Here is a 27,784-nt window from a genome sequence, read left to right as displayed (position 1 = left end):
TTACTCTTGTTATAAATTGTTATTGCGCAATTACCTTAAATCTGTATTTTTGTAAACGTATTATTTTTAAACGTTAATGTCTTTCGATAAAGTTGTACCAATAAATTATTATATTGCTCACGTTACTTTATTTTGGCCGGGCAGCCCACGAAGGACAACGAAACTTTTAACATGAAAAAGATTTCGAGTGTTTACTTAATCGTCAGTCCATATGCTTAATTATCTCTTTATACAAGCGCAGTTTGGTTACAACTTTTTTCGCAAGGCATTACGTGAGCATATATTGAGATATGGAGATAATTTGATGAAAGACTGTCAATCTCCTTTCTGGTCTAATCTGGTCATTTAAAAGAACGTGAGCAACAACCTCGTAAATAGTTAAACAGTAACCAGTTGAACGGTTCAGTTGTCAAGTTAAGTCTGACAAGTTGTATCACAATCCAAGCCATTAAACAAATGTCATTGTTCAGTCTCATTTCACGCGGTTTGGTAGTTCAAACTGTTCAAATACAATAACGTACGGGAAATCCTTACAAAAAACGAAGTGTCCTCGTACGTAACCTTGAAAATTGTTATATTATCCTATTCCTTCGATGTGAGTCTACGGCGAACATTATCCGGAAAATTAGGGCGAAAATAATGGCGATAAAAATACATGTGCGCCGAGGTTTGACTTAGTGCCGAGTGACAAAACCTCGGCAGAGACTGGGCCTAGAGCATGGGAAACCTAACAATTACAAAAGAAACAAGGAAAATATCTGCTTATCCAGCAAGTTTTCATATACAGAACTGTGCAGAAGTAATGCAAACGATAATCATCGAATATCGCGCTTTGTTCTCCCGAGATATCGTCGAAATATAGGCGATATCTCGGAACAACTGCTAAAATGTTTCCTGGGACTAGTAACTGTTATGTTTGAGAAATGTGTTCCTTTTCACTTTAAAACGCCAAAACTGATGCTTGGCAAATCATTATTTGGATGTAGAAACCGCAAACACCCAATATGTAGAATAATATTATGCTTCAAGATTCCACAAACATATTTCAGTTCCTTGCAGGATGTTATAAATTGCGTAGACCGACGATTATCACAAAATGCTGCAATATCTATTACAAGGTGCCTAATTTATTTCAAAATGTCGTAGAACACGTGGTTTATTCCTATGTAAATGTTCACCAACAGTACAATCACTTAAAAAGAATGGAGGCGCTTATTCAGAAAGAAAAAGCAAAACAAACAAAGTCGAGGAGGTTCAGACTGGAACGAGGGCGTTAAATCGAATCCTTACGCTAGTTATGGAGGCTCACTGTGTGTGCTTGGGCTACCTGTAAATGCTCTGAGCTCAGGACTGTAGGCTCCAAACGCGCTTTCACTGAGCGTAATTATTTGAAATGCTCTATTTATTTTTAACGGCGGGGGGGGGAGGGGGCTGATTTCAGCCCACACCTTTGTCATGCTCTGGGTTAGTTGAAATGAATGAAAAATTGCTGGGATCAGGCAATCGTGACCGTCAATTATCAGTCGCCTGGTACTTCGCTTGTCTCTGATCCACTGACTAGGAGTCTGAAACAAGTTTCTTTTATTTTGGGAAATTTGTCGGTTTAACCACAAAAAAGTCACGAAAATGATATTGATCTAACCAAGATTAACACAAGAAATCAAATTTATCGACTGAATAAAGATTGGCCAGGGGTCAGAAGAATCCAAGAATCCAACCGCACTGAAAGGCATAAGGTTCAACGAATGATCGCTTATGCCAACTATGAAACTCCAAATCACACAAGAAGAAAACGTTCATCCAAGTACTCAGATGTTAATCAGGCTTTGTGGGACTGGTATACAATCATGGTGCAGAAACTCTAACATCCCGGTTTCCGGTTCTATGCTCCAAGAAGAGGCAACGTTAATCGTAGAAAAATTAGAGATTTCCGATTTTGTCACTTCCAATGGATGGCTTGAAAAATTCAAGCAGAAGTACAGCATCTGCTACAAAAGGGTCGCTAGGGAAGCTGGGAATGTAAATAAGGAGACGATGGAAAGCTGGAACGAGCGAGCAAGGGAAATTACAACTGGGTGGAACGCGCGCGATGTTTGGAACATGGATGAGACGGGTTGCTTTTGGCGCGGCCTCCCTGAAAAAACCCTAGATGAATAATTGATTAATGAGATTCTATTGATGATATATCATAACATTAGACCTTCTTCGTGTCGCAGTAAAACGACTTTGGAGAACATTTACCTCTCCAGAAAACTCTGAATAAACACGCAAAGAAATAAGAGGAAAATAACTGTGATTGAAGTTTACGTAACTACAACGTAAGCTATATTGGGATCTGATATTTCCATCTTCACATGCCAAAAATATGCATAGTTCTGATCGCGATGGCTTCAACTTTATTTGGTTTTTGTTTGTTTGTTTGCTTTTTTTTTCAGCGTATAGTTTGGAAGAGGTTAAGAAAATTCAAGAAGTAATATTTCAAAAACGAGTGCGAGTGTTTCATCGGGGTTTCCAAACACGAGAAAACTGATGAACGCACGAAGCCGTAGGCCGAGTGCTTTTATTGTTTTCGAGTGTTTGAAAACCCCCATGACACACGAAGCACGAGGTTTTGAAATTGCTTCTCAATCGTGCATCATTAGCCAAGAACAATGAAAAAATTGACTGATTTTGGCATCGTACGCGGAATTGCTATTGTTTTTCAGTAATTATTGGCCTTTGTTGTCAAATATTTATTTTCAATTCTCAATCAGTGGGGTTTGACATTTTATCAAGCTCTAGGGTTTGATATTTCGTCAAAGTATAGTGGAAAAGCCTCTGTCCAGTGTTTCATCGGGGTTTCTAAACGCACACATGTGGCCTAATTGGCGTATTGTGATTGCTTTGTAACTTGATGAATTTTTAATGAGTTTGCCTCCCGGTTAGCTCAATGGATAGAGCGCTGGACTGTTGTGCGGGAGGTCGAGGGTTCGAGCCCCGGCCGGACCAACACTCAGGGTCTTAAAAATAATTGAGAAGAATTTGCTACCTTTCTATAACATCAAGAAATGGTTAGATATTCTAGTCTTCTCGGATAGGGACGAATAAATGGAGGTCCCGTCTCCTGCAGGGTTGGGGTAGGAGACGTTAATTTCCCACACACGAGATTACTGTGTGATGGATGTCCTCCCCTGGGGTGGGATGGGTGGGATATAGGGCGCACTTAATTTGGAGCCTCGCTCTGTTGTGCGACCCTCACCACACTCTGGTGAAAGTGATTAAAAAAAAATAAAATAAAGAAGGGTTTGCTCGCACACTCTCACTTGTGTTTCTTCCAAAATGTTATCAAAAAATGCCTAACTGTGGATTTATTTTTATCAGACAGACACTGTCTATTATTACCATAGATTTAGTACGGCTTTTTCAAAATTTCCTTCATTTTAGCTTTTTGTGCCTGCAAATCGAAAACGAGCACGGTAACTATCATTATCTCTAACTGAATTAGGTACAGTGTATTAAGATTCATTTTCCGCAATTGTTTCTAAAAACTTCCAGCAGTCGAGAGCCCTCTTAAATTTTCAAAACTCACATGTAAATAAAATAAATAAATAAATACGTAAACTGAAGCTCCCTCTTAGGGGCTTTTCAGCCATAATGTAAACTAACTAAGTGCTTAAAAATCTCCACTGGCAGGAAGCAGACTAGTTGGCTATTTACAGAGCGCAGCCGAGGAGTTGAAGTAGGAGCAACCGAGAACAAATCCCATGAGTGGCAGGGTAGAGGATTCGAACCCGGGATACCGGATTACAACTCCAGCACCCTAACCACTTGGCCACGCCGCGTTGCATCTGAATCAGACGCTTTTATTGTATTTCGTTTTCCTTTTTATTTCTTTTTCTTTCTTGTATTTTGGATTTTGGTTGAAGAAAGCTAAAACCTTTTTTTTTTTGGATAGTGCCGCCATCTTTCTGAAACCTACATTTGATATCTTATCTTTCACAAACATCTGCACTTTTATTTTCGAATAACAAATGATTAATGAGTTTTTCTGGGGAAGCTGACATTGTGACATAAAAAATTATCCCCTAGGGGTCTCAGAGCTCCATTGTAATATATAAACAAGAAGATAACCGACTTAAGTTTAATATTCCGAGATAATAGCACTACGTCAACCTAATAGCTTATTTCTTTACTATTATGTCCACCTGCTGTAGTTAACGTAGGAAAAATGTATTCAGTTTATTTAACCGAAAAGAAAAGCTTACAATCAGCTTATTACGTGGCGACACAGATGTCTACCTCCTCCTTTCAGGTTTGCATATGATATGAAAATACAAAAGAAAATTTTTTTCACGTATCTGGATCTTGAGCTGGATCTGGATTCCGCACGCCAGTGACCTCCTCAGCGAGGTTAAATACGACAGCGTCTACATTAAAAAAAAAAATCAACGGTTTACCATAGAATCCTTCATCCAACAAAGATGCACTTCTGTACGTATGATGCACGATCCTTCGCAGTAGATAGCGCTATTTATGCAATAGCGCTATCTAGACAATGGCTAATTATCTACCAAGAAGTTGTCCGTGGTGTAATATAATTCCCCCATAGACATCAATCCAGCTCCAGCTGGCCACAAAATACAACAGCGTCCAGTTAGAGAAAAGATTTAACTTTTTACAGTAGCATTCCACTTATCCAACAGAGATGCCCCCCCCCCCCTGTAAAGACGGACAATGACTAATTATTTATCAAGAGATCGTCCGTGGTGCAATAAAACTCCCTCTAAATATCCTTTCAGCTCCAGTTGGTTGTAAAACATAACAAAGTCCAGTTTGAAAAGAATATTTACTGTGTCTAATAGAATCCCGCTGATCGAAAATCGATGCACCCCTGTCAGGAACGACAATGGCTAATAATCTGCTTGGAGTTTGTCCGTGGGGTATTATTATTCACTCTAAACAACCTTTCAGCCTTAGTTAGCCGTTGGCAACCTGCTCTGAACAAAAGTGCTTCACACCTCAAAAGAAGACTAATCGAAGCCAGTTTTAAAAACCACGAGTACTTTTAACCAGGTATGTAAGTAACTTCTCTGCAGCTTATTGTAAAGTCGCTTTTCCAAATTAGAATTAAACTGTGCCAGGAGACGTTAAGCGAAAACCCGTGCCTCATTAGAATTGGTTCACCATCTTTCTTCTTCCTGCAAAAGGTTTAATAAGCTCTAAAATAAAAAGAAAGAAAAGCTAAAGAGACTTAAGTTGTAATCCGCCGTTTCCGTTTCAATACACAATTATTAAGAGCTTGTCCACGAGAAAACCGAGTACAACTGGGCAGGAACGATAATACTCAAATCATCGATATGGCTTAAACTTGGCTTAAAGGTATCCGGTCAGTTCGCCATAATAAAGAAACTCGCCACCACAAAAGTCACCACCACTCGAAGAGAAATCGCCATCGGTGGCGATTTCGCTTAAACGTTACGTGTAGCCTCTCGTGCGAAACTTTAATAAAATGAAAGCTAAGATGTAGTAGTAAAAGGAGTTAGAAGTTAGGTATGCCGTCTCAATAATGGAAAGTTATAGAAATGAAACATGTTGATATAACAAAGGTTATGATCAGTTGGCGAACAACAAAACCAGAGTGATATTCGCCGAGTGATATAAGGGATTTCCGCCGATATGAATGAAATCCTATGTAACTTACATCACATAAATGCTAACAAGTCGAAGTATAATGCGAATTTAAGCGAAGTTTACTCAAACCTTAAACTAGAGGTGTGAAAAACTATGCTAGCCTTCTCAGCACTATTAAGAGTACCAAGAATGTAACTACCTCTGCATATATGAACACTACATGGGGCAGTGGTGAAATTAATTATAAGGCCTGAAAAAAAAAATCCAGGCCTCTTGGTACGGGATTTGAACCCATGACCTCTGCGAATATCTTCACTTGAAAATACAAACCAGACTATTCACTAATGGCAACATACTGCATTCAAAATATTGAAGGGCACTGAAAATGGAGGGGTCATCTTCTCAGAGGTATTGGTTCAAAACAAATCTGTTGAGTCGTTTAAGTACAATCCATCCGTGCCAAAATACAGGAAACTACTTCCGAACTTTTCAATCATTTGAACCAAATTAAGGCCTTAAAACATGATCAACTTATCGGTCCGCAAAATATTAGCCACTCATCTCCAGAAAACCACAAATTGTAGTTACCACTCCAGAAAATCTTTTATTTTCCGCTTCAGAAGAGTCCGTCCTCAGTAAGGGCTTAAATAATGTTCTCATTTCTAAAACGACGGACGAATTCTCAGTTAAACAAGACGAAGAGAAATTCCTTCGCCGTGTTCAGTTAAATGCGTTTTTTCATGACAACTTGAAGAGGATGATTCTAACACCTCGAACAGAAACACTTTCGAAATACTTCAAGTTCCAAAGTCTAAATGGACTTCCCTATAAGGCCAGTTCGCATCATTAGATTTTTTCATCAAAAATGTCGCCACGATATTAACAAACTTAAATTCAAACGTATCACCAAATTTTCCAATCTTTCTTCAGAAGAGTGGTCAGCGCTAAAACTCCTAAAAATCGCAGACATTGTCGGCCCATTGTCTCGGCTTGCAATTGTCCCATCGAACTTATTTCCAGCTATTTATACAAAATTATGGCTCCCATCGTCAACACTTTACCATCATATATTAAAGACAGCCAACATGCTCTTCATATTTTCGCGATTTTAATTTCCTTGGCCAAGACAAACTTCTTTTCACTATGGATATTACATCTCTTTACATTATCATTCCCAATGGCGAAAGTCGTCAATTCTGGCCCTCAAACATTTTTTTTAATCAACGCACTGTTAAGGAATCTAGATCTGAAACACCACTTTGCCTAGCTGAACTAGTGCTTACGCTCAATTGTTTTTCATACGGGGACAACTTTTTCAAAGAAACTACTGGCGTAGCCATGGGTACCAAAATGGGACTCAGCTATGCCGATCTTTTTGTAAGTTTTGTCGAACAACAATTTTCATCTAATAAAACGGCCCCAAACCTGAACTCTACGGTCGCTGCATTGATGACTGCATTGGCGCTACTTCCTCAATCAGAGAGGAGCTAACTCAATTCATAACCGCAGTCAATTCTTTTCACTCGGCTCTAAAATATACCTGGGAAATTTCCGACAATTCTTTATCCTCTTTAGACATCAAAGTTTCAATTGAAGGCAACGGTTTATGCATTAGTGTGTGTTACAAACCACAGACTCACGCAGTTACTTGTTGTATTCATCTTCGCCTCCATTTCATGTCAAGAATTCCATTCTTTTTTCTCTATTTCTTAGACTTCGTTGTTTATGTAGTGATGAATCCAATTTTTTTCCACAAATGGTGGTTACCACAACGTGGTTACCCTGTTTCTGTCACCACCGCGCCCAACTTATTGATCGACAGTGAGCACAACAAACGTCACATAAGGAAAATTCCGACTGCATTCCATTCACCCTCACATTTCACCCCCACAATCACTCAGTTATATCCATTATTCTTAAAAATTTAAATTGCCTCAAAACGATCCAGAGACTGGTAATGTCTTTTTACAACCCCCGTATGAAATTAAACCTCACTAAGACCTGGGAGATGGTGGTGCATGGTAGAATTTCCAAACCACTGCCACCTCTGGCACAGAGAATTGAACGGAAAAGCTGGTTGTAATTGTTGGCATAAATTTCCAGGAAAATCCATCGGACTGGGACCTTCCTGTTGACAATTTGCTACGCAAAGCTAGTAGTCGTTTATATATTCTACGCGTTTGTAAATATTTTGGATATCTTAAAGAGCAACTGACTAAATTATTCGATCTCTTAATTATGTCCCTGTTTTTATATGGAATTGAGATTTGGGGAGCGGCATATCAAGGTAAATACCTTGATCACATTGACAGGTTTTTTAGGCGAGCGTTTAGGTTTGGTTACACCAACAACCTGTATGTAATAGCTGAAGTTATAAGAAACCGAGACAGTAAGCTATAGAAATTATCACAGATACTCCTTCCAACCCCCTTTATCAACTATTACCTCCTAAGAAACAAAGCTTTTTGCGAAACAGAGGACATGATTTTATTTTACTTGCTGTTAAAACAGAACGCTTTAAGAGATCCTTTATTAATAGGTGTCTTTTTAACTTTATTTAATTGTACTTGATCTTAAATTAATTGTTTGTAGTCACACGTATGCTGTGACTACATGAATGAATAAATGAATAAAGACTCTTAATTTCAACTTAGTGGATAGAACCAAAAGACTTATTCATAGGTTTCTTTCTTGAAGAAAGAAACCATCGATTGTCTTGTTACAGAGATGCGATCTCTCTAAGTTGCTCAGTGGCTTTACCGAAAGACTGATGACATACTGCAGAGATACTTTGTTTAGTTTGCATAATTCTTGATGAAACGATATTTTTTCTGATACGTCTTTCTCAGCCGAGACTCTGAACTTAATATTAACTCCCTTGCTTAATTGCGTAAATGCTTACTGAAATATACAAACAAATATATTCAAAACATCATTCGCTGATACTAGAGCCTGCAATGGTTTTAACTTGTGTTTATCTTATACAAGTTCTTTTTTTTATCGAACCAACAGAAGATTTGCGGTTCAGGTAGAAGCTCTGATCCTGATCAGTCATGTTTTTAGGTCCTAGCGGCGTTTAAACAAAAGAGCAAGGAAAAAGAAGAGAAAAATCATCTCGTGTCACATTTAAAATGAAAACGTGTATAGGAAGTGTACAGCCCGTACACTGGAACCTAAAAACAGTAATCACTCGAATTATGATTCGTCAAAGAACGATCTTCCTCGGTTCATTTTGAGGAAATATCAACAACCACATGCATAAATCGCCCAAAATAAGCGATATTTTTGAAAAGAATATTTTGACACCCAATGCGGACTATACCCGATGGCGCAAGGGAAGCCGTGAAAAAAGTTTTTATTCCCTGTGTGCACGCATAGCGAATAAAGAGAAAGAGCAGCAGTCATGTGAATAGAAAAGCTTACTGAATGTGTTTATTAAAGTCAGACTGGACGGGATGTTATCTGACTGCTGATCATGATGCATGAACTACTTTACCTTCGGTCTCTATATCACGATGCAGAGACAAATATTTTTCCTTCTGCCCCTCTTGCAGTCAAAAATATCATTTCATAATTTTGTTATGAAAAGAAACGAGTTTTGAAAGACTATAAATCATAGTCTCCTTATTAAGATTGTGACAAGGATGTCTTGTTTTGAATTTCAGGCAAACGGGATATTTTTTCATGCATTTCAGCTAAAGGATTTTAGGATAAATCCTCTGGTGGCATATTTAAAAGAAGTCAGTTTAAAATCCGGTATCGTGTTACATTGCTGCAGCGTTGCAGCGTTATTCATTTTAACGTGGACCAAGTTTAAACAAAACATTTCGTTTCCAAAGGTCTCTCCATCGATCTTGAAAAGTAAAGGAATATTGCAATACTTCCTCGGGTAAGTCCAAAGCGTACGTGTCTTCTGGTCCTAGTGTTGTCTAAAGATGAGATGATTTTCATCAGCGTTGATATGTTAGACAAATATTTTGCAGTATTGTAGATTAAAATAACTTTTACATTTGAATCAAGAAGAGGAGCTACTGCCTGAAATAGATATTTGTCAAAAAATTAAAAACGTGAACAAAGGATTTCAAGGAAAAAACATTGTGTATTTTTTACAACAGCTGTTTGGAAAGCCTATATCAAAGTTGTGTCCATCGGCCATGAGGTTCTCAATGTGGTTAACGGTTAGCCTTAAAGGAGCCAAAAAAACTAGCCTTTAGGCGTAAAAGTTGACAAAAATTAACCGTTAGTTGTAAACAAAAAGTTAAACGTAAAAAATTGTAAAAATTTCTTTTGTCTTCAATGCCATTTTGGGTTAACTTAAACGTAAAAAATTGTAAAAATTTGTTTTGTCTTCAATGCCATTTTGGGTTAACTTTTAGCACCAATAAGACAAAAATTTTCTCGTTCGTTTAGATTCAAAAATTAATATTTTCAAAGTTGTGTTATAATGAAATATGAAAAGAAACGCGGTTTGAAAGTCCAACATTTTCTGAGATATTCTCTCAGAATATAAAACGTTGTATTAACATTGTAACAAGGATATCATGTTTTGACTTTTGGCCAAGAGTGGTCTTAGGAAGTCTGCTGGTTGCTTTGAGAAACGTTTAAAGAAAAGTTATCTTGTTACATGGTTACACCACTCGAACATCTTGTGGCCTTTGTAAAGTTATTAAGCTATGTACTTCCAATGATCTCTTTATCGATCTTGAAAAGTGAGACAAGACTGATATTCACTCAGATAAGTTCAAATGTTGCTAGAGAAGGTGAAAAGCGTACTATTTTGAAAGAGTAGCTCAATGTTTTGATCAAGAAAAAGAGCTGCTAATACGTAAGGGAATGGGCCTTATGGAGGTCAGTTTACTTTACACTTATCGATGTCTGCCTTTTTTTGTCACTTTTTTGTTCGCTGTACCAAGCAAAAATGTTTCTGCCACTCAGCATTTGCCTTGAGAAAGCTCTGACAACTTCTAATTGGGGAAATACATAAATCTTTTGATTTTACCTTAGACGAACGTACGTATACTGTGCCTTATCGACCCGTGTCGTAGCTCACTCCTTTTCGAATCAAGCTTTATTTTGTTGTGTGCGTGTGACTGATCATGCGTCATGCGAGTGTGCGATATGTCATACTGCACAAACTGAAACAAAACCAAAAAATAGGGGCTTTTGCAGTATTGTACTCCCTATTTTCTGTTAACGGCCATATATTTGTATCACTATGTACTCAAAATTCACAATTTCGTTGCAGGAGAGATTAACCGCGATGGCGCTCCAAGCGTTCTTTCACTTACCAGTTTTCCTCTTCCAGCTGGTATTGTTTCATTTAGTAGTTACTCAGTACCACAGTTATACGCGCGAAGTCTCCATCTCTGGGATGATGCTTCAGAAACACATCTTTAAAACAATTACTGGAGCAGCATTCGGTGATGTGTGTTTGCTGGAGTGTTATCGTGACGTCAGATGCCAAAGCTTTAACTATGTATTCACCCAAGACAAATGTGAGCTTAGTAACCGCACGAAGGAAGCCAGGCCTGAAGATTTTGTACCCAACTCTGAGAGATATTACTTCAGGCGAGATATGAAGAGAGGTGAGTATTTAGGCAGTTTTATTCGTCTAACTGTCCCAGAGTGGAGAGACAACAGGTTTTTCCTTTCACTTCCTTGTTTTCTAGCTCATCTCGGTGCAATTCCAGAGCTGCCTGCAGATACGTGTAAGGAAATCAAGTCGAGTGAAGGTGGACAAGCGGTCAGCGGTAAATACTGGTTGAATTTCATCAAACCTGACACTCCTGTCTTGGCTCACTGTGACATGAAGACCGAAGGTAGAGTAAGACAATTAAACAGAACGGATATATTGTTAGCTTTAGTGCAATTTAGGATCGTAAGTTTGGCCGTCCAGGTGAGAGTTGACCCGTGAAAGACTGTTATTATTAAGGAAAAGTTTGAATTCACTAAAATGTCTTCAATTTTTTCCATGATCTATTTTCATACTTCTGTTCAGTACATTCTATGTTCAAAGGAACTAGTTCGGAAGTAGCAAGGAACTGCTGTGTCAAGCTCTTATAAAGTTGACAATGGCGGAGCTTTCAAAACATCACATTTCAAGAAAAAACATTAAATTAAGATGTTCTACAATGTTCTTCGTTTGTCGGATCAAAAATGAGAGATGTTTAATTCTTCTAAAATAACTATCTGCTAAAGCTTTCTTATTTTCCAATTTGAAATCTGAGGGAACTAACATAAGATTTTCAATAGGAAAATGAAAAGGATTATTCATGTTATTATACATTGTGGTCACCATCTGTCTTTTTATTGGCTAAACGCCCACAGTTAATTCTTGGAAACAGCGCAGCCTACAGATTATTCACTAATCGGTACCTTCAGATTAGTGAGTAACCTTTAGGTTGCGCGCGCAATGTATGATTTGCGGTGGAGCAATATCAAGTTCACGGACAGCAAAGTAAGAATGGCTTCTCGATTTGCTTCATCGACCCAGCAAAAAATTGAGAAATTACTTGAAGATTAAGATTCGGAAAATATTAAAAGATCGACAAAAGTGGCGAAGGAGCTGTTCTACGAATACCTTAAAGAGAAAAATATCCAGGAGCCACACGAAAAAAAGGAATTAGCCCAAATGAAAATTTGTTTACCATACAGTTGTAAAGTATAAGTGCTCGAAAATAAACTGTGTTTGCTGCGATAATGCGTTTGGCGTTATTTTCTTTAAAGCAATGTATAATAAGTGTTATCAGCCTCATATGTATAATAAGTGTTATCAGCCTCAGCCTTCGGCTTCGGCTGATTACACTTACCTCGACCTTGATTATTCCGGATTTTACAAAAACCTCATCCAATAACTGTTTATTAGCAGTTCATAATTAGACTAGATAAGAGTTATTTATTCCATTAAAGATGCTGACGAGTGTAATGCCTTTATCCGTGTTTGTGATGAGAACGCCGACTGCAAAAACACTCTGGGATCATATCGCTGTTCTTGCAAAACCGATTTTTCTGGCGATGGACATACTTGCAAGGGTATACATAGAAAGAGGTTTTACTATTGAGCTAACACTGTGAATTTTAACAGACAACATTTAGGCCGCACGTACTCAATTACAAATCAAATTTGGTTTTTCGTCAAGCAAGTTGGGACGTCTCTGAGCTAGTTTATCACTTATCGGATTCATAGCCAAAAACAATTCCGGTACTTCTCCTATTATTCCTTTCTCAGTTTCTTATTTACTGTTTGTATCAAGCGGCCAATTATACCAACAGATATTGATGAATGTGCCAGTGGTGAACACGACTGCCACGTTTCTGCTTCATGTACCAATACTGAGGGATCCTTCAACTGCTCATGCAACCATCTTTACGTAGGAGATGGAAGATCTTGCATTATTCTCCCATCAGGTAGGTATACGAATCGAGTCTTCATATAGTACAGTATTCTTTCACGCGGGAATCTACAGCCTGGTGTGATAGATAGCCAGATAGATGGATTTTTACATGATAAAAGTTACAGCTACTTAGAATTTGAGTTCGTGTAAACAATAAAACAGAAGGTAATTAAGCAACTAGCACCAAACAGAAACTTTTTTCACCGGGAGATTTTTGATCCAGCTGGCTGTGCGCGTGAAGTGAGATGACGTGAGTCCTACGATCTTATATTGGGTACCCAGAAGAGATTTCCCACTTTGATCTTAGAGGAAACAAAGTTTGTAGCAGTAAGGATATAACGTCAAAACAAAGAAAGCTTTGACGAGTCTTCGTGAATTTACGTGGGTGCAACTCTTTCATGTACTCTTTTTGCCATGGAATAAATCCGTTAATGACCTAGTTTGGTTGGTGACTACAAGTGACTACATCGTGAGACAAACGATGAAACAGTTTACTGATATCAATTGGAATTAGCTAACCTCAAGAACACAGTGATGGAGAAATGGCACCTTATTCAAAACCTACCGGGCTCATGAGTTATATTTAATGAGCCACTTCAATTGATATCAAAGATATCCTGATCAGCGCTAAACTTTGCGGGAATCACGCTGGCTCGTCAATGCGTTTCAGCGAAATCACTCATCCTATTTTCTTCTACGTTTCTTTGCTTCAGGGCGGTTGTCCTCCGAATATGGGATGCTATGAAAAGCGAACCATATTCTAAGGAAGCTGTATTGCTGCAGCCTCCAACAACATACCTTCCGGGCACATTTCTATCGTTCTTTTCCTGGGTTGTAGTGTGACTTCTCTCTCTCACTAACCGGATATGAGTAATGTCGAATCGGTTCCTGGGATGAATACTGCAATGAACCAGCCGGCCCAATTGACCCTATTACTCGTTGTGAACACTTTGGGATCTTTGAGAACTGTTACAAAAAAATCTGAATATATGCAACACTAATCTTCTTGACTTTGTTCTCAGTAAGATAAGGAGGGTTATTTATTCAAAGAAACTTTTGGGGGTCAGCATTAAATTGACACTTTAAAGAGTCCGGCCTCACACTCCTCGTGAACTGAGTAGGGAACGTTGCTCCCAGCGTTGTGGCCTGGCCTTCAGTTATTGTTTAAACTGGCCCCCATTTCAACCAGCTTGAAGATGAACTGGCCCAGCCTTTCTAAATAAATTAATTTCTTTCGAAGGGTTGTTTGAATTTGTTTAATCATTGTTTGCTTGTTTGAATTTCTTTAATCATTTCTTCTCTGTCTTTTTTAGAATGTCAGAACTATCAAAGTCTGACAGGGGCAGACAGAAGGATAAATTACACCAATCAAGACACGATTTGCGATAGTGGACTTAGGGGATGGTACCGTTTTGAAGGAGCAGCAGGTACAAGAATGCCTACTTCATGTCCGCCTAAAAACCGATGTAACTCCCATGTACCCGGCTGGATAAATGACACGCATCCCGCAGAGGCTGATGGTCAGGTTAACAGGACGGTTTGCTTCCACTGGTCGTCAGACTGCTGCTACAAGTCAAGTTCCATCAAAGTGATAAACTGCGGCGGTTACTATGTTTACTACATAAATGGCACACCCTGGTGTTACCTCCGCTACTGCAGCACAGACTAAATGGATACTGGTTCAGAATTATATTCTAAGAAAGCTGTATTGTCCTTTGATTTTGTCGGGACAATTCTAGTTATGTCTACTAGTGCGGATAGAACATAAACACTACTACTATAGTCATAACTTTGGATGGAATTGAGAAAGTAAAAGCGGAAAAATATGGCAACAAAACAGTCTGAATAATTACGCGAGCGTCTGTAAGTTAAATGTCTTTTATTTTCCTTCATTGAAGCAGAGATGGCGAGAAATTGCAAAATCACGCCATCTGAGTTTTCAAAACATATGAAAAGATCTAGAAAGTTAGATAAAGCCTATCTTTGATTTTTTAAATCAATTGTACAATTGCTAAACTGACAGATTGCCATAATTGGTAGAACTGGGTGCATTTGGCCTTGAGGCTTCAAAATTTTCATGCACCTCGCTACCGGCCAAAGAGTTACTACAGGCGTTATTCCCGTGATTCAAATTGTAATTATATGGTAAATGGCAGCTCGAATACTTGTTAGGGGACTGGTGCGAGATTTGTTGTCAGGTTTGTTTTCACCTCGGCATTAGAAATTTCATAGAATTCTGCCAGTTAATCAGGGCTTACGGAGTGAAGATCACAGTTTAGTTTTCATTTCTCTAGCCATTTAGTTAAATTCTTCAGATCCCAAGAGGTCTGTTTTCTGTGATTTTTTTTATAGCAAAATCAGCTTCTAACTTCTTCCCCAGGCCCTGAAGATTAAAAATTTCTTACGCTGACAACTCCCTATGCTTTTTTTTTTTAGAATATCCAGCCTAATTATTTACTTGCTTTGATTCTGTATCAAACTTTATAACGTTTGTAAATAATGGGATAAAAAGTGAAGAAAATCATTTTACTTTCACGTACGTAGAAACTGCAAAGTGCAACCGGCCAACGTGAAAAATTGGCGGAAAAATCGTGGTCATGTTGTCTCTCTTATCGTTCACGTTTCACGTAAACGCAGTGCTGATTCTCTCTAATTGTTATATCTTATAGACGTGCGATTAAGTTGTTTTTCTGTTTTACGGCTTACTAACCTCGATGAGACCCTCTTACAACTGCATGGTATATTCCACTCTGTATTGAACTTCCTTGCAACCCACGGGGCATGTTTCGCAAATGTCAGAACATTTGAACAAAATGGTAGTGAGTTGTAAGCTATCAAAGGAATTTTTTATTCAGGCACTATATTACATTTATCATAACACCACAGAACCTGCTCCCATCCGTTTAGCGGACGGTGGGCATAACTACGGCCGTGTAGAAGTTTATCACAACGAACACTGGGGCACAGTGTGTGATGACTCATGGAGCATCGGTGACGCCGGTGTGGTGTGTCGTCAGCTTGGCTTTAAAGGTGCAATCCAAGCTAATTGTCGCGCTGCATACGATCAGGGGTTTGGTCCAATCTGGATGGATGATGTTCGCTGCCAAGGGGGTGGGGCAGCATTAACTCACTGTTCGTTTTCCGGATGAGGAAACGAAAACTGTGGCCATCATTAGGATGCTGGTGTGATTTGTTACATCTGAATGCGATGCTCAATCAATTTTTCACGACGGACACCTATAGCTTGATATTTAGTTCTAATTAACCGAGCGGGAGGTCTGTATGGGAGAATCTTGACCGAGGTCGCCAGTACAGACCGAACGCAGTGAGGTCTGTACCAGCGACCGAGGTCAAGATTCTCCCGTACAGACCGACCTAGCTCGGTTAACAAGATGTTTACTAAATGGGTGTGTCTTATATGCCAAGATTTTGTATTCTTTGTACCATTTTTTTCTTGACCGGTCTAGATGCCGGTCTAGATGGGAAAATCTAGATCGCTTTGAATATTGATTTCAACCAATCAAATTCGTGAATTCGGTAGTTCCCAGTCCTTGTGAGACACAGCCATAGAATAACATAACATATTGTAGTGTTTAGATAGTTACAATAACACCTAGAGTAGTTGTATAAGATTTTCATAACCGGATATTACTAAAAGTTATCTCGTGATCGCGTCACTTCAACAAAGATTTGACTGTCACTTTGCAAATCATTTCCTGAGTGCAGTAGCTAATAGGTACTTCATTCATTTTCCTTTATTTTCCACTGGTTAAGATTACTTTTCTAGTACAAAGAGCTACGATTAGTTTGCATTTTCAGGCATCGGAACAGAATTTAAATGCTGTGGCGCTTTCCTTTCTGCCAAAATGAGTTGGTGGGGGATTATAATAAGATGATTAAAAGAATAAAAATTTATTGTTCAAATGGGTACTCTTAATCCCCACGGTATCAAAGAACGCTTTTCATTCAACTAATTCATTCTTCAGTTTTCCTCGTTACCATGTCACCACCAAACGCGTTACACACACATAATCCACAATTCCTTCATTCGCTCTGACGAAGGGCTAACGCTCGAAACTTCAGCTTTTTTATCTTAAGGACGGCTAATTTACATTATCAACTCAGTTAATAAAAACAAATTAACTTGAAACTTAACTAGTTTTGAAACACCGAAGTAAGAATGTGAAACTAAGATTTTCGTCCTCATTTATTTGAGTTGCAACAACAATATCATGTTTCCACCTTCTAGTAAAACATAAAAAACCCTGCATGAATTTCAGCCAAAAATGTTCGGGGGCACTCTTAAGAGTGGAATTAAAAAGAGGGTTTTAAATGTCGGTATCGTGTTACACTAAAAGTGCCATATCGTTTGAGACTACCTTTCCGACTTAAGATCATTTCTTTTGCAACTATACATGTCTAAACATCGATCTTGAAAATTGAATTAGCCCTTCGTCGTCGGAGCGACGACGAAGGGCTAACGCTCGAAACGTCGCTTTTATAATCGTAAAGGTGGCCAATTTACCATTTCAACTTTGTTGATATATTCAAATTATTTCGTTACCCCCACCGACGCAGCCCCAAACAGTTTCTTTAGAAACTATCAGCCTTTATTTTTTTGTCATGTAAAAAGTTGAATCGCTGAACAGTTTCTGGTTTCTATCTCGGATTTGTAAGCAGGAGTCCCAGCTGATTTTACTCTGCGCCACCTTTGATACCGATGTAACGATCTTAGGCTCGCTTTCTTTATAATGGCAAAACTAGCTCTGAAAAAGAAAAAAACCATAAGAATCTTTACTGGCCCTCCGGGTTAGTAAAGATAATACTTCGGTAGCGGAAAGTTCTAAATAATTGATAATACTAATTTACGAGCAAGTAAAACAAATGTTTAAAATTTCAATTCCAATTTCGATGCTAAATTGAATTCGGAAAGTTCAATTTCTGACCAAGAGTTTTTATTAAAAAAAGAGCTAATTTCAGCATCATCATCTGAAAATTGTTCATCTTAGCTACCATTATGGAGCCATCGGCATAAATGTAGTTATAGCCATTCGGTATGACTGTATAATTGATACTAATGATTCTAAGTTAAATAGAGAATAAATAGAGGCCAGGATAATAAAAACACACTTAGGTTATGTGACATGAAACGAAATGATATCTTTCTAACACTTGTTTCCTCGATCCTCCGAACATAATGCCCTTCCATAAATCTGAAGATGTTTACTCAAGTATACGTTCAAATATATTCAAATACATTCAAAACACGATTCGTTGACGTTAGAATCTGCTTTTTTTAAATTTCACGTCGACATTTGAGAGAAGTTTTACACCTGCTGGTTGGATAATGTTGGACTATATACTATAGTTTGAGCTGACTTGGCTTTACTCTTAACTACGCTCCGTTTTGAGATCAGCATTGGTTTTTAGGTCCCAGCAGAAACTGCACTGAAAAGTGAGAAAAAAGAAATAAAAGATAAGCGGCTTAACTCTCAAGAAAAGTGTTTGCAAAGAAATGGTGTGCCTCCTGTTAACATGAAAAAGAAAACAGCTCTAAAAATTTGAGATAAAAACATTAGCTCAGTCTCACATAGTTATTAAAAGTTTCCAAACCATAACCAGTCTTTGGATCTGTTCTTCAGTAAATGATTCAAGTTAAACATCAATATAAACATATTTCAGGCGCACAAAATAGGAATTTGTATTGGAAAACATTTGATTTTAATTGGTAAGAGGACGGTCCATGATGGCGTGACAGAGGCTGGAAAAAGTTTCTTTTCCCTTTATGGAACCCTTCATGAAGCCAAAGGCAAGTATGAGGAATAAAGAGAAAATGCAGCAGTCATATCATAAAGTGCTTTGATCGCAGAATTAGTAAGGCATTTTAGGAAAATTTTTCTAACCAAGTTGTTTCTCACGTTTTCTTTTATTAAATGTTATTTCGAGGAAGTTTTCCAAAATATTGCAAGGCACCGGTCCATTCAAACTGTTAAAATGGCTAGGTACTTTGTTCCAGGATTTCTTGAAATTTGTGGTTTACAAATAAGCAGTTACCGCAGAGAATAACTTCTTACAAACCGAGCGCGAGGACCGTACTGAGGATTATTGACCCTAAATCGTGGCAGAACGGAGTGAACGCAGCGGGGTCAGTACGAAAGTGAGCAAGGGCCAATATTTCCCGATACAGTTCGAGAACACTATGTTATTAAGAACCATTAAAACCTAGCACTTGGACAGGACATCTGCACATAATTCCGGCACAGAGGGGTGGAAACCAATCTTCAAAAGTTCAAATTCCAGAGGGGGTGTGGTGGGAGCGATGTTGAAGCTTTGAATTGATTGACGCATTAGTTTTCTTTCTAACTTATTGACACCCCTCCGTCTCGGGTTGTCATCTGTTTGATAATCACCCAAAATACCTTGCAACAGTTTCTTTGTTCACTCGCGACTGAGTCTAATGATTATCCGTAAAAAATTCTTACCATAGGGGTTTTCAACAGGGTGGGGGAGAGAGAGTGTCCATCGATTTCCAATGTTCCGGAAGATACTCTTTCAAGCGAACAACGGCTCAAGGAAAATCATTCAAATGACAAAAAACTAACAAAGATACACACAATAAATCACATTTACCCACGGAATAATTCAAGGGTCCGAGGAATGTAGCCGTTCAGAAAGGCAAAGACCTCAACAAGTGATCGCGTGACAGTTAAAGGTTTTGACTTCCGTTGTCGTGGTCACGCGATGATTTTCACGATTACGTATTCAAATTCTGGGAATAAACTCGGGAGGTGACTAATCGAGGGTCATTCATCTTCTGCCTCTCGCCTTATTATTTCCTCGTTTGCATAAATGCTTTGCAATTATCTGAAAATCATTAAGTTTTACGCCTCGGCCAAAAGAAAGGAACTCCAGTTGTGGGTCAGTATTACTAGGGGATTCGAGTATCAGATGGTCTCAAATCGGCTGAATCCTTACCTCTGAGTTTCAGGTAAGACTAAATACAGCGGTTCTAAGGTGGTTCGCTCGACAATAGTTGTTTCCAGGTACCCCAATCAGCTGCAGAGATGCCCCATACAACCCGCTTCAATATATCACTTGCTCACTGAGAAATTCCAATCAGAAACTTCAGAGCGTTTAACCTATTGTCCAAACCTTTGGGAAGAGACCTACTCGTGAAAAATTCGGCTGAGAAGGTCAAACAAAGGAAGTGTGACGTGTACTCGAGGAATAAAATTAATGGTTTCTTAAGTTGATTAAGCTGCTGTAATTTTTCCCTAGGTTGTTCCCTGTTCATCTAATCAAACGAAGCTGAGCACGAGTTTCACATTATCTGGACGCTGGTCAATCAAACTGACCGTTTACACAACCATATTTACTCGTATTGAATTGTTTGTATCTTAAATTTGATTAAAATTATTTCGCCATGTTTGTTGTTAAATAGGCACTAATAACTGTAATCAAAGGACGCAAGGTGAAACCTCCACAATCCCTGCAATCGAGAAGGTACCCTCTTCCTAGGTCTGAAAAATATTGTCTGAGATCGAAGCCATGTGTTTCATTTCATTTTCATTAATTGAAGGGAAATTCCCTCTGCCCCCGCTTTTTATTGTTTATTGGATGGTCGTTTAAACTCGATTAATTAAATTATCTTAGGTAAAACTTGGCGATTGGATCGATCAATAGATCGCTATCGCGGATGATAAAACAATAATTTTCTGACAAAAATATCTTGTGGAATTCACTGCCACATATCTCTGATTTCAATCAGTCAAAAAACTTGCGTTCCATAAAATGCCTTTCGAGGTATATCGTTCCGAGGCAGAAAACCTCAGAGGTACTTTATCAGATGTAAGCGGGAGAGGGCCTTGTAAACAAAGATCATCGCTTTGAAATGTAGTATATTTATTAGTCGACTGGGAGGTAAAACTTGGACATAGGAATGGAAAATCGGGGAATTTGGCGCGTGAAGTCAGAGATCGGAGAATTCAATCGTAGCCTCAAAACTTGATGAATTTTGCAACCGGAAAATTGAAAAATGGAGGATTTGTTTTAGTAGTGGTTTTGTAGAACGCTTAAGGCATGCGTTTATCATACTAAGGAGTTGGATGGTTACCATCGTTGTGGATTTCTTCGTGACTCGAGCTAAGTCGCAAAGTGACTTATTCCTTTCTTCATTGATTTTGCCGCTGAACATACGTGAGTGCCCACATTTCATCTTGTAATTATAGCATTTCTAACTTTTCATGGCATCAACTTGTTCCAAAGTCTTAATCTCCATTACTCCCCAGTAACAAATAGAGAACGCCACTCTACAGCGATTTTCCTAAACACAGAAAGGCCATTAATTCCTTCCTCCAAACTGCAAATCCGGCCAGAATATTAGTGAATAGGGTGTGCAAGGACATGTGACACACCTTCAGATTCTTCTTTTCTTTAATATTTTTTCCTTTTGTATTGTGGCGTTTGATTGTTAAACCTGAAATTTGATAAGTTTGGAAAATGAACTCCTCGCTGCAATATTTGGGATGACTAACGCAACTTTCCTTTGTGTTCTTTTTCAGCTATGGAAAACCTTACAAAAGAAAGAGATCAAGATCGTGAACAAGACAGCTCTCCAGGTTTGAATATGAAAATGCACATTAGCACACAATTACAGTGAAATCTCTACTCTCTGCTGTTGGGACTAGAGCTACATATTTGCGAGTTGATTGCAAACAACGATCATGGCCTCAGGCTCAAATATTGTTTCAAAGTGAAAAAGTTACACTAAAATGGAGATGGATATTTTATTTAACATTTAATTGTATTGGGGCTGGACACCAATTAGACATAGTCCTGTCTCCTGCTTTATGATTGTTATTTTTAGATAAGCCTAAAGACAAAATGTTTGATGCAAAATTATTTGCAAGAGAGTCATAAGAAGGAGCATTTTGCGGCGCTTAGGATCGGTAAAAAAAATTTTTCCCTCATTTTTTTCCTTTTGAAGGGTAGGGGATACTCTGCAAAGTACAGTAAAGTTGAAACCAAAAGAGAAAGCTGGACAGGGAAATGGTTATGGAAATCTTGGCAATGCCTATCGTAGGTTAGGCGATTATCATGAGACCATCAAAGATCATGAGTGTGATCTACAAATTTCCAAAGAGGTGGGCAACAAAGCTGGAGAAGGACAGGCGTATGGAAATCTTGGCAATGCCTATCATCGCTTGGGCGAAGTTCATAAGGCCATCGAGTACCTCGAGCTTGACCTACAAATTGCAAAAGAAGTGGGAGACAAAGCTGGTGAAGGACGGGCGTGTGGAAATCTTGGCAATGCCTATGATAGCTTAGACGATTTTCAAAAGGCCATCGAGTACCATGAGCGGGGCTTACAAATTGCGAAAGAAGTGGGGGACAAAGCTGGAGAGGGACGGGCCTATGGAAATCTTAGCATTGTCTATCATAGCTTAGGCGATTTTCATAAGGCCATCGAGTACCATGAGCATCACCTACAAATTGCGAAAGACGTAAGGGATAAAGTTGGAGAAGGACGGGCCTATGGAAATCTTGGCAATGTCTATCGTAGCTTAGGCGATTTTCATAAGGCCATCGGGTACCATGAGCGTGATCTCCAAATTGCAAAAGACGTGGGGGATAAAGCTGGAGAAGGAGGGGCCTATGGAAATCTTGGCAATGCCCATCGTAGCTTAGGCGATGTTCATAAGGCCTTCAAGTACCATGAGCTTTACCTAAAAATTTCGAAAGAAGTAGGGGACAAAGTTGGAGAAGGATGGGCCTATGGAAATCTTAGCAATGCCCATTATAGTTTAAGCGATGTTCATAAGGCCATCGAGTACCTTGAGCGTGACCTACAAATTGCGAAAGAAGTGGGGAACAAACTTCAAATTGCAGAATCACTGTACAATCTTGGTAACATTTTTAAAGATCAAGGATCATTTTTGAGTGCCCGTGATTGCTCTAGTTTCAGTTTGTCAAAGTGGAATAAGATAAGAGCTCATTTCCAATCTTAAGATGACTTAAAAATTACCTATCGCGAAACGTATAATAATGTATGCAGTAGTTTGTGCCGTCTACACTTAAGCCAAGGTGAAGTCATTGACTCCTTGCATGTTGCCGAGGAGGGACGGGTACAGGCCATGAGAGATCTCATTGAGGCAAAATATGGGTGTCAAGAGGTATACTCTTGGTCTCATTGCTCAGTAAGGTCAATTGGTTCCTATCTGAGATCCATTCCATCGACAACAGTTTTCATGGCCCTCAGTAAGGAAGAAATTATCTTTTGGGTTATCAGGAAACATGGAGAGGTCGCCTTAAGAAGAAAAGAGATTGGCAGCTATGAATCAGAAAAAGGCGCCAGAACTTTTATTTCGACTTTAAACCAAAATGCTTTGGAGGTTATTGGTGTACGCTCTGGCGTGAGAATCGAAAATCGCTCGCTTGATGAGGTGCGTGACGTAGAATCGTTGACTGTAAGGGCCCCTATCAGAGATTCTCGGCCTGGACCGCCAAAGTAAAGCTTAAGAAGCTTTTATGACCTCATCATTGCTCCAGTTGCAGACCTGGTTGATGGAAATGACCTCATACTCGCTCGCGAAGGTCCCATTTGTTTGGTACCTGATGCAGCATTGATGAACCCAAAGCAGGAGTATCTGTATGAGTCGCTTAGGATCAGAGTCACTCCGTCTTTGACTACTTTGAAATTACTTACTGATTGTCCAGCTGACTTCCATAACAAGACCGGCGCACTGCTTGTGGCAGATCCGTGCGTTGAAGAAGTTCTCTATGAAGGAAGAAAGTTGTGTCAGCTGCCATATGCAGAGAAAGAAGTAGAGATGATTGGCAGAATCCTAGGATCAGCTCCCCTCATCGGAGAAAAGGCCATTAAAGGTTAAGTTTTGAAACGAATATCCACCGTTGCTTTAGTGCACAGTCACTGCACATGGCAAAATGGAAACAGGAGAAATTGCTTTGGCACCAAACCTTGTTCAGGAACCCTATCCTACTGAGGAAAAAGACTTTTTACTGACCATGGCGAATGAGTTGGAAGCTCAATTGCGGGCAAGATTGGTTGTGTTGAGTTTCTGTCATAGCGCTCGTGGAGAAATAAAGGCCGAAGGGGGTAGTTGGCATTGCTCGAGCATTTTTAGGTGCTGGGGCTCGTTCCGTTTTGGTGTCCCTATAGACGATTGATGACGAGGCCACTTTCCAGTTCATGAAATATTTCTAGGAAGAACTAGTTAAAGGAAGGAGGGTCAGTGAAGCTCTTCACCAAGCCATGAACTGTATGAAAGAGTCCGAAAAGTTCAGGGAAGTAAAGTACTGGGTACCATTTGTTCTCATTGGGGATGATGTCACTCTTGAGCTCAATGGAACTGATGCAGCCTAGTTACTGCTTAATGTAAATATAACTTGTTTAAGTATCTTTCAAAAACAAACAGTACTAGTGCCAGAACTATGACGCAATTCTTTGAGAAAATTTAATCAGAAAGCAATTGTGATTTCCCGTGTAACTTTACAAACATAGCGTAGTATGTTAGAAGCGTCAAACATGGTGGTTTGAATAGTTAACTTCCTTAGACAATGGCATAACTTGCACAATTTAAAGAGCAAAAACAAGCTTGAAGAGGAAGGCATATAGAGTTTTTATACATATAACTTTTACTTTATTTGTCGAAATACATGTGTTTTTGATTTTGGTTTTTCTTCTTTTTCTCCACAAATTGGTTGTTGCGCGGAGAAGGTGGATGAAAATCAGAATTGTTGTAGGCGGTAGATTAAGATTGTTATGGGAATGGATCTTGTTGTTAAAAACTCTTTCAGCGTGGTGGACGATGCTGTTTCGTATGTGAAATAGTGAGAATAAGATATTGAGTAAAGTAATTCATTCCAATTTAGCAGTTTGGAAATAATCTGGCCATTTTTGTGTAGCGAAAATAATTTTTCTACAGAAAAACCAAATCGTAACAAGCCATGATCACTGGTAGATAGATTTGACCGCATACATCTATATAATTTCAACTTATAATAAGGTGAAAATTTGGGATCTATTAATTCAAAATGGGATTGACAGGCCTACACGACTCCCCAGCGCGTGTTTAGAGTAGCCTACTCAAAGTCTGGCCCTAACGAGTATGTCTTTGGGCGACCGTCAGAATATTGCATTTTAGCCTATACGAAAAACACAACTTACGCCCCAAGGGAAAGGATCGTGGATACGTACACACAATTGGCCAAAAGTAAGAGCCAATAGAAACAATGGACTTTCATCCTTCCAGCGAGTATGAAATGGTTGTCAAACACCTCATGTGTGACTGATACCGAAAAGGAATCTCTACCAGTCTATTTAGTTAATCGGCAACTGACGAAATCCACAAGATTAGGATCGAAACCGCGGTCTTGCCTGACCATCTACAGAAAGTCTCGAAAGACATTATAACGGCAGTTGGGCTACTAAACGCCCCTGGCCAAAGCAATGCCATTCAGAGAATGAAGAAAAAATGGAAGCCACATACGACACCGCCATTGAAGATGATCTACTCGGTAAGTCTGAGGATGACGAACAAATCCCTCTGTACCAAATGCCTAGCAGAATCCCTACAATATAGGGCGAGGGCCGAAAAAAGAGCAGACGAGGATTTCAAAAATGAGATAAAGCAAATCCTCAAGGCGATCATGTGCTTCTATGAACGTGAAATCGGTCGTTTTAAGACTGAAATAAAGAAAAGAAAACGAGCTAAAACGGCTGGAACACTGAACACTAAGAACTGTAGTACGATCGAATCAGCGCGCGTGGCGCAAGCTGAAAGCAATCAAGACAACTTAACGATCGAGACAGTCAAAAAAATAGCTATACATCTACAAAGGCGAAAGATTCGAAAAAGCCGCAATCCCTGATGTGCGTACTCATTTAAACAAACTGAGAGATTACAGTATGCACACTATAGTTCCTGTCACCCACAAGCAATTACAAAAGACTTCATAAAAGGGGAGATCCTTACACTTCTAAGAACAAACTCCTCTCAAACAATATTCTAGGAAAAATTACAAATGAAGTGCATTTGCTAAAGAGAGGCTACCCAGAGGACCTCATTAGCACAACCCTCTCAGAAGTGAATTAAAAAACAGGAAATTAGCCCTTCAACAGAAACAAAAGACGAAACAACGAATCTTGCCTTTTGTTACACAATACCAACCATCAGTGCCAAACCTAAAGCAAATTTTCATGAGACACTGGCATTTAATAGAAACACAACCACTACTGAAAGAAAAATACAAAAATCCGCTTCTCGTATCTTACAAAATGGGACGGTCGCCCAAAGACATACTCGTTAGGGCCAAACTTTGAATAGGCTACCCTAAATACGCGCTGGGGAGTCGTGTAGGCCTGTCAACCCCATTTTACCTAAAATGTTACATCTAGGGGTCTGCGCGCAGATGTTGATATCGATCGTCGATCGTCGATCGTGAAGGTTGGAACCTTACCTGACATCCAGGGGTTTTATCCTTTGTACCTCTATATTGTCGCTATGTAACGATGACGATTTACATAAAGGGGTTTTGAATAAAATGTCATGGTAGTTTTATATAAGGATCTGTTCCCAGCTATTGATAATGATCCAACTCAACTACCAGTATAACGTAGTTTTAAGATGTTGAATTGTCACATTTTTACTATGATTAAAATTGAAATCGGTAAAGCCAGTGTTGGCCTCGAGCGTACTTTGCTTTAGTGCGGCTGGTTCGATACAGAAAGCTTTTATTTTTTTAAGTTATTTCTTAGTTCGAACTTCACAATTTACTTGGATAGTTCAAGTTCTCATTCCGCACCGAAGTTTCAGCCAGATTCGAAAGCGGGGATGAGGAGCGAAACTTTGTATTGTGTTAGAGGATAAGATAACGGGACTGTTGAACTAACTTAAAGTTGTGAACATTCAATTAGATTTGGTTTTTTGTTTGTGAACTTGTCATAGTATCCCAGAATATTACTGTACACCTTTTTATTAAGCAGGTGTTGCATACATTGACCGTTGACATCAAGTAGGTTAAAGATTGCTCAGGTTTATTTTGGAATGACAATGTTTAAGTATTATATCAAAGAAAGTGCTTTGAATTCGGGATTGACTTTTGGGTATATCCGCGTGGAATAACTTATTTCAATTAATTGCAGCAGTTAAGAGATTAGTTCTGGTATGGTTTTAAGTGCAAACGGAAATGACTGAGTTCGCATAATATGCTAAAACTGATTTGACTTTCAAGCAAAATTTACCCTTTTCCAGAGGTGCGATATAAAAATGTTCTTCAACTTGAGAAGCTAAGTAATAATTTTCAGTCCTGATTCTTTCGACCTAATACTAGTCTTATGCTAAATCTTCCTGGAATCTCTAGAGTTACTGATTTAGCTCCATGATCTGATGTCTTTTTGCTACTTTCACTGAACCAATGCCAAACCAAAGTTGTTCAACTAATAATACTCTTGTTGACGCAATTGTTTCACAACTTGTAAGATGTGACTGCGGTAGTGCGAATTGAATACTAGCTAGGTTCCAGTGAGTTTATGAAAAGTAGGCGTTATCATCGTTACACCCTTCTCCAAAAACGAACTGTTTAATCATGTTAGAAATTGTTATTACTTGTTGTTAAACTTTAACGTATTTCATAAAGTTGTACCTACAAATATTTACCTCGTTCACTTTAGTTTATTTTGGCCAGGCAACCCAAGAAGGACAACGAAACTTTTAACATGAAAAAGATTTTTAGTGTCTACTTGGTCGTCGGTCCTTATG

General features: G+C 38.9%; 2 protein-coding genes and 1 pseudogene across 4 annotated transcripts in view; all 3 read left to right on the top strand.

Annotated features, from left to right (window-relative positions):
* The window catches only part of LOC111345147 (uncharacterized), a 251,351-nt gene that overhangs the window by 63,991 nt on the left and 159,576 nt on the right, over positions 1–27,784 (top strand). The window lies entirely within an intron of this gene.
* On the top strand, positions 4,971–15,891 carry LOC111336185 (uncharacterized). Its single transcript, XM_022942234.2, has 6 exons — positions 4,971–5,052; positions 10,856–11,195; positions 11,280–11,429; positions 12,520–12,642; positions 12,883–13,017; positions 14,318–15,891. The coding sequence occupies exons 2-6, from the start codon at positions 10,871–10,873 to the stop codon at positions 14,671–14,673; spliced, it is 1,089 nt and encodes a 362-aa protein (XP_022797969.1). The 5' UTR covers positions 4,971–5,052; positions 10,856–10,870; the 3' UTR covers positions 14,674–15,891.
* LOC111336193 (tetratricopeptide repeat protein 28-like) overlaps positions 15,818–27,784 on the top strand; it is an 88,458-nt pseudogene continuing 76,491 nt past the window's right edge.

Source organism: Stylophora pistillata, chromosome 2 (assembly GCF_964205215.1).
Source record: "Stylophora pistillata chromosome 2, jaStyPist1.2, whole genome shotgun sequence".
Taxonomy (NCBI): domain Eukaryota; kingdom Metazoa; phylum Cnidaria; class Anthozoa; order Scleractinia; family Pocilloporidae; genus Stylophora; species Stylophora pistillata.
The sequence above is the reverse complement of the archived record's forward strand: the minus strand, read 5'-3'. Positions and strand labels throughout refer to the sequence as shown.

Bases quoted from the DNA above. Each gene is read 5' to 3' on its own strand.
- LOC111336185 (XM_022942234.2), top strand. From the start codon at position 10,871: ATGGCGCTCCAAGCGTTCTTTCACTTACCAGTTTTCCTCTTCCAGCTG. The intron at 11,196-11,279 runs GTGAGTATTTAG...CTTGTTTTCTAG, and splicing joins CAGGCGAGATATGAAGAGAG to CTCATCTCGGTGCAATTCCA. The intron at 12,643-12,882 runs GTATACATAGAA...TTATACCAACAG, and splicing joins CGATGGACATACTTGCAAGG to ATATTGATGAATGTGCCAGT.